Source organism: Pseudochaenichthys georgianus, chromosome 10 (genome assembly GCF_902827115.2).
Source record: "Pseudochaenichthys georgianus chromosome 10, fPseGeo1.2, whole genome shotgun sequence".
Taxonomy (NCBI): Eukaryota; Metazoa; Chordata; class Actinopteri; order Perciformes; family Channichthyidae; genus Pseudochaenichthys; species Pseudochaenichthys georgianus.
The window spans coordinates 25199493-25207347 of NC_047512.1; the positions used below are offsets into that span (position 1 = coordinate 25199493).

The 7855-nt window shown below is 43.2% G+C and overlaps 1 protein-coding gene across 1 annotated transcript; it reads right to left on the bottom strand.

Annotated features, from left to right (window-relative positions):
* Positions 1 to 3360: 3360 nt before the first annotated feature.
* On the bottom strand, positions 3361 to 6531 carry pcdh20l (protocadherin 20-like). Its single transcript, XM_034092264.1, has 2 exons — positions 6484 to 6531; positions 3361 to 5865 (listed from the first exon to the last, which is right to left on the bottom strand). The coding sequence occupies exons 1-2, from the start codon at positions 6529 to 6531 to the stop codon at positions 3361 to 3363; spliced, it is 2553 nt and encodes an 850-aa protein (XP_033948155.1).
* Positions 6532 to 7855: the final 1324 nt, after the last annotated feature.

The window sequence follows — 7855 nt, forward strand, 5'->3', positions numbered from 1 at the left end:
TGACATGCTTTATCATATCTCTTAAGTGGTATTTATTGCTGGAATGTTCATTTTATAAAATAAAGATTAAAGTGGCGTTTACAAACCATGAATATGTGGATTACTTGATTCAGATAGTGCCTATATAAGCCGGGGTAATTCTGAGCATCACTACAGTGAGATCCTTTGATAAGCATCACTGCTATTTTAACTAGACTGGATTGTTATGTCATATGGGATCATCCAACCCCTGATGGGTATCTCAGAAATAATTCACTGGCCATTTGGGTTGGTGCCAGCTGTTTTCTTTGTCCATGTCAGCTCATGAAACCCATAACCCACTATTAAATGTTCAGCTTTAGTAAAAAAAGAGAAACTGGATTTGATTAAGATGAGATGTTCTGTGAGCGGAGCAGAGCAGCATGCAGCAGAGAAGCATCACTGATCTCAGGTGACCCGACTGTGACAGAGTGAGAGATTGTCCTCTGATTCATCTACACACCCTCTGGCAAAATACCAGAAATAAACAGCAACATTTGGCTTTACCAGTGTCCAGCAGATGGCAGGCTTTCTCCTGCCACAGCATTTGTGAGTGTGGCAGACACATGAGGAGTTTAATCCCACAATACAAATTATATTTTGAGAAAAGTCAGTTTTGTCAGAAAGCTAATCAAAACATGTTGCTCCAAAAATACAGTCTGGAAGCATAGCTAGATATTTAATTTAACAGGTCAAAAATGTCTCTGTTGAACCACAAAAGTGTTTTTTCAAATTTGGAATATTAATGGATTTAATGTTTTAATGGAATCTGTTATTCCTTATGTCATTACACTTCTTTTATTTGAAGATTTATTTTGTAGCTCTTTTGTTTCTCTCTGTTAATGGAGTTGGTGTCACAGTACAACCTTATCAAATCATTTAGTTCCAAATGGTAAATGGACTGTACTTATATAACGCTTTATCCAGTCTTTAAGACTCCTCAAAGCGCTTTTACATGTCATTCACCCATTCACACCCATTCATACAGAGCAGTGTATGTTACATAGGAAATAACATGCATACACATTCACACACGCAACTCAGGGTTAAGTATCTTGCCCAAGGATACATCGACATGTTGACTGCATGGGCTGGGATCAAACCCACAACCTTCTGGTTGAAAGACGACCGCACTCCCTCGCAGCCACAGTCGCCCCTGCTTCAAGCCACTTGCTCAGAAATCCTCAGAGGAACACCACTCATGTTATACAAGCTTTGTTCTCCACTCTCCAGGTTGTTGTGAAGTGTGTTTTACAACTCTGGCCCACCTCTAACACAGGTATATCTTTAAATGATTGCTCAATAGTTTATGCTATAAAAAGAAAAACTTTTTTACTTTTAAATCCAGACTAAAGACTTTTCTTTTTGCCGCTGCTTTTAATTGAACTATTCACATCTTAAACTGCACTGTAACTTTTATCCATGTATTTTTTCTTTTAATGTTCATTTTATTATCTTTTCTTTTTAATGACTGATTTTAAATGCCATTTTCTTAATGTCTTTCGTTTTTTGTAAAAAATTGAACTTGCCTTGCCTATAAAGACAAAGCAAATATATTGTATTGTTAAAAGCTTAAACAATGAATCTACCCTCTTTGTGTAATTGTATTTTAAACACATTTTAACCTGATCCTAGTTTTGATATCTAAATTCTTCCCCTGCACACAAATGTAACCCATGAGATTAACTGCTTTCTATAGTATGATTTCTCTTGAAACATGTGTCATCAAAACGAAACTGTGGGGTTTTCTGTTTGGATTATAGCAGGTTTGTCTACTTTTCATTGGGTAAAATCCAGCACTGTGTTATGTGTGTCCCTCTGCCACCTCTCACCTGCACACAGCTGCGCCTCGCCTCCATTTCCTAATATGCAACATTTTATTAAAAAAATCGTTCGACATTAATATTTTCAAAGTACATAAAAGATTGCTTCACAATATTTTAATTAAACTACAGATAACTTGGTTGTAAAATGCTAACATTTTTTCATTATTATTATTATTAATATTATGATTTTCATTTAATTTCAAACCTTTATTTACCCAGGTGTATCCCATTGAGATCATTGATCTCTTTTTCAAGGGAGACCTGCTCAAGTAGGTTCCACATGAAACATAAAAACATAAACAGAACAACAAAAATGACATTTTACAGCATCATTACAGAGATTACAATTTACAATAATTATCCACATAAACAGGTACCAACAGCTTCCGATTGACTAGCATCCAACCGAGCTTTAAAAACATTTAGTGGCACCAGATTGTTCAGTTTTAATTTAATTTGCAGACTATTCCAAGACAGAGGAGCTGCGCATCTAAAAGCTGTCTTCCCTAAGACAGTCCTAGCAGTTGGCACATTTAATAAAACCACAGCATTCGATCTCAGGCAGTAGCCACTTACAATTCTCCGAGAGATCAGGGAGCAGATATAAGATGGAAGTTTCCCTAGCATGGCTTTGTATATAAAAATGTACCAGTGACTGAGCCTCCGTACAGTTAGTGAAAGCAAACCAGCCCTTGCATACAGGGTACAGTGATGGGTTAATGCTTTACAGTTTGTCACACATCTCAGTGCACTGTGATACGCAGCATCTAACTTGACCAGGCAATTGGCAGGTGCATTCATATAGACCAGATCCCCATAGTCCAGCACAGGTCAAAAGGTCACAGTGACTAGCCTTTTCCTGGCTTATTATTCACGTCTTATGTCTTATATGTTGCGTTGTTGGAGGACCTCGGGACCTAAGAATTTCACTGTAGCTGCTGTGCATATGATAATAAAACCCTTGAATCTTGAGTTTCTCTCAGGGCTGCTTCTTGAGAGACTTGCATTATCTCCACACCGGAGGAACAATAAACCCTTTTGTGTGTCAAAATACTTTAGACTTCCCACCACTCTGAAATCTGAGAAAGACCCAATCTTTCCGTAGCAGACTATTATCTCAGTCTTGTTCTTCTCTCTGCTGGAGTTATAGAGAATAATCCCTTAAGATAATCAATGTATCACATTTTCATTAGCAATGCCTTGCAGTGGAATTTTAACGCTTTACACACAACCTGTGTGTCAAATTACAATTGTAAATTTTTTCTCTGCTGGTAACTTCAAATACTTCACTAATCATACCACCTTTTTATATATACTCACCAGGCCGGTTATCAGAAAATTGATCGACTTTATTTTCACAGATTTGTCCCAGTTTGAACACACATTGTATCAGAATAACTCAATATCAAAATGCAAGACGAGTTTGACAAATATTCAGAATGTATTTAAATTACAGGCTGATTTTATCCTTGACAAAGTGCGAGTGAGGATTACACACATTGCTTGCTTTATTCTGTTAGTAATATTTGTCTTGAAGCCTGAGTGGAATCTCATTCTCCTCAATGTGCCCCCTATTTTTATGATGAAGTCTCCTCTGCTTCAGGTGTAAAACAACTGTCGCCACAAGCCAACATGTGGACACCAGTATCATACCAAGGCCTACCAACAGTGTCAGCTGAGCAGATCTGATGTCCACTGCCTCACAGATTTGAGTCTTTTGGGGGGTTTGAACCAAGTCAGCTGTCCCTGACCAGGTGGGCTCCCGGTCCAAGTGGCAGGGCCCCACGCTCTCGTTGACCAACAGATTAACCCAGACAGTGGTATAAAGTGGAGCTGGCTTCCCCCCATCTCGGACCACAATGAACAGGTGATGCATTCCCAGGTCTTTCTGTAGGAGTTGCTGGGCTACAGTAATGTTTCCTGACATTGAATCTACTCGGAAGGGACTGGTGTTTTGCACTGGGTCTGGCATCACAACAGTGTAAGTAATCTCCGAATTGAGCCCTGAGTCCGCGTCAATGGCAAAGACCTTTGTTACAATGGTGCCTGTAACGGCTGTTTGAGAGACAGTCTGGCAGGAGGAGTTGCTGCTTGGAAGGACAACTTTCGGCTGGTTGTCATTTATATCCTCCACAAAGATAGTTACCCTGGCAGTGGAAGTCAAAGCGACCGGGTGCCCGTGATCGCTAGCCAGCAGGTAGAGTTCATATCGGTCGTGCGTCTCGCGATCTAAGTTGGTGGTGGTGTGCAGTGTCCCAAGGGTGTTATCCAAAACAAAAGGTCCACTGCTGCTCACAACATGCAACTCTGTGTTCCCATTCGCTCCTTCGTCTGGGTCTGTCACCCTAACCCTCCCCACCTGGGCAAACGGTTTTACATTCTCAGGCATGAAAAAGATAAAGTGAGGGGTTATAAAAACGGGTGGATTGTCATTCTGGTCCAGCACTTGAATGGATACTGTGGCCGCTGACTCTAATGGAGGAGAGCCGCTATCTTGTGCTAACACAGTGAGTGTGTGTGCATCCTGCCGCTCCCTGTCCAGAATGGCTGACACAGACAGCTGACCTGTATTGGGGTCAATGTTAAAGATGGAAGATGTGTGTTTGTCCAGACTGTAGGTCACCCTGCCATTGTATCCACTGTCTGCGTCGGTTGCCAAGACCTTCAGCAGTGACATCCCTGACTGGTTGTTTTCTTCCACCTCCAGCTTGCAGTGAGACTGGACAAAAATTGGAGCATTATCATTGACATCTGTCACCAACACCCTGATCGCACGCCTGGAATGAGTGATCACAGATCCTTCAGCATGCACTACAACAAAAATATGATGTTCTCTTTTCATCTCATAGTCTAGGGCCTTTGATGTGGAAAGGAGATATTTGCCATTCTGTGGGCTCAGAGTGAAAGGTACCTCGCCCTCAATGGCAATAGATGAGCCTTCAAATCTGCTGTCACCCTCAAGCTCTAAAACAGCTAAGACAGTGGGGGGTTGGTTCTCTGGTAACACCATAGTCTCATTTTGATGCTCCACTATGAACCCGATCTTGATTGCCAGCTCTTGGTTGGCCTTGGGGAGCACGGATACAGTTACCTGAGTGTCTGCTGGGGGGCAGTGATGGCCGCTAGCTAACACTTTCAACAGCAGCTCCTCGGAGCTGTCACTCTGGAGGTCCTGTGTTAGTCTGATGGACCCAGTGAGGCTGTCAAGGCTTAAGAGATTCTTGGCCTGCTCTGAGACTTTGGGACTGAGGGAGTACACGATGGCAGCATTCGAGCCTGAATCTGGGTCTGTGGCCCTGACCTGAGCAACCAGCATGTTCTTCGGGGAGTCTCCGGGGATGCTGACGCTGCGGGGGCTGTCGGGGCTAAAGCTTGGACAGTTGTCATTAACATCTGTCACTGTGACTATTAAAGTCGCTGTAGCACTTAAAGGGCCTGTGCCACGGTCAGTGGCCACCAGCGTCATCTGATACATGTCCCGAGTCTCCCGATCCAGAGCTGTTTGCACAACCAGCATGATGACAGGCCCGTCTTCTACTGTTAAACTGAAAACTCCATCAGAATCTTCAAGCTGATACGACAGCTCACTGTTATACCCAGCATCCCTGTCCAGAGCCTGGTCATCCAATAAGAAACTGGTCCCCACAGACACGTCTTCAGACATCTTCAAGTGTATTTCACTGTTTTCAAAATGAGGCGCGTTGTCATTGATGTCCTCTATGATCACTGCGAACTGTATAAGGTCGCCTGAGGGCCCCACGACAGCATTGTGTAAAATAATGCATTCCTCAGTTTTTGTTTCCTCAGGGAAGAGGGCCTCGCGGTCCATCTTTTCCTCAGTGGTGTAGAAATCTCCAGTGTTTTTGTCCATCCACAGATACTTCTGCGTCAGTAGCTGGTACGGAGGTCGAAAGTGTTCACTAAGTGACCCCACCAGGACACCTGGCGCCTGTTCCTCTGGGATGGAAAACCGGACAGAACCACATATTATCTGCTGCAGATGGACCACAACCAGCAGAATCTGACAGGAGAAGAAACAAACTGTGAGCAGTAATTATTTTAACCCTCCTGTTGTCTTCGGGTCAAACCTGACTGATTTACTACTTTCATCAATCATAACTTTTTTGTTTTACATTCGATTGCATTAAGGCTTTATGATATCCTTCACAGTAGACATTTGAACATATAAAATTGCTGACCACCACTTTCATTGCATTTTGGATGATTTAGTCAACTTAGTCACCCATGGTGTTCCCGGTCAAAAATGACTTAGTAACCATCCGGATCAGATACAACGCACGCACGCACGCACGCACGCACGCACGCACGCACGCACGCACGCACATACTCTAGATGTGTTCCACAAACACCAAATTAAGGGGGGGGGGATATAGGAGGGTTAAATAACAAGTTTGTTCACATTCCAGTCATGACAAAGCTATAGTGTTTTACTTAAACAAAGGATGAGTGTAACAGTTTTTAATTTGTCAGTAAACTCATTCGTCAAAACTCCTCAGTACCTCTCCATGCACTCACTACAACATCGAATAGGCCTACTACAGAAAAACATTGCAGATACACATAAGTAATTAGACACTATCAGAACGGATAATCCTCACATTGCTTTTGAGTCACTGACCTGCATTAGTCCAGCCCAGCTCATATTAATAGGAGTCCGAATGGCCATCTCGCTCACACATACCAGGTTCTCCCAGCAGCAATGTGCTCTGAGGAAAGAGGAAGCAACCTTAACCTGTTCAGCTGAAGGCAGCATGAATGACATGCCCCTCCTACAATATTTACCTGGTGTGTCGGAAGGACACCGGATAGGTCAGAGAAGGAACAGGTTTACCGGCCTTCTTTCATAATTATTGCTTTATGAAATACACTGAACAAAAATATAAATGCACCACTTTTGTTTTTGCTCCCATTTTTCATGAGATGAACTCAAAGATCTAAAACATTTTCTATATACACAAAATAACAATTTCTCTCAAATATTGTTCACAAATCTGAAAAAATCTGTGATAGTGAGCACTTCTCCTTTGCTGAGATAATCCATCCCACCTCACAGGTGTGGCATATCAAGATGCTGATTAGACAGCATGATTATTGCACAGGTGTGCCTTAGGCTGGCCACAATAAAAGGCCACTCTGAAATGTTCAGTTTTATCACACAGCACAATGCCACCGATGTTGCAAGTTTTAAGGGAGCGTGCAATTGGCATGCTGACAGCAGGAATGTCCACCAGAGCTGTTGCCCGTGAATTGAATGTTCATTTCTCTACCATAAGCCGTCTCCAAAGGCGTTTCAGAGAATTTGGCAGTACATCCAACCGGCCTCACAACCGCAGACCACGTGTAACCACACCAGCCCAGGACCTCCACATCCAGCATGTTCACCTCCAAGATCGTCTGAGACCAGCCACTCGAACAGCTGCTGCAACAATAGGTTTGCATAACCAAAGCATTTCTGCACAAATGGTCAGAAACCGTCTCAGGGAAGCTCATCTGCATGCTCGTCGTCGTAACCGACTTGAGTGGGCAAATGCTCACATTCGATGGCGTCTGGCACGTTGGAGAGGTGTTCTCTTCACGGATGAATCCCGGTTTTAACTGTTCAGGGCAGATGGTAGACAGCGTGTGTGGGTGAGCGGTTTTCTGATGTCAATGTTGTGAATCGAGTGGCCCATGGTGGTGGTGGGGTTATGGTATGGGCAGGCGTATGTTATGGATGACGAACACAGATGCATTTTATTGATGGCATTGTGAATGCACAGAGATACCGTGACGAGATCCTGAAGCCCATTGTTGTGCCATTCATCCACGACCATCACCTCATGTTGCAGCATGATAATGCACGGCCCCATGTTGCAAGGATCTGTACACAATTCCTGGAGGCTGAAAACATCCCAGTTCTTGCATGGCCAGCATACTCACCGGACATGTCACCCATTGAGCATGTTTGGGATGCTCTGGATCGGCGTATACGACAGCGTGTTCCAGTTCCT

What these genes read in the sequence shown, in the direction of transcription:
- pcdh20l (XM_034092264.1), bottom strand. Translation starts at nt 6,531, where the DNA reads ATGGCCATTCGGACTCCTATTAATATGAGCTGGGCTGGACTAATGCAG. An exon ending in GCTGGGCTGGACTAATGCAG is followed by an intron (nt 5,866 to 6,483) that starts GTCAGTGACTCA and finishes TTCTCCTGTCAG; the next exon opens with ATTCTGCTGGTTGTGGTCCA.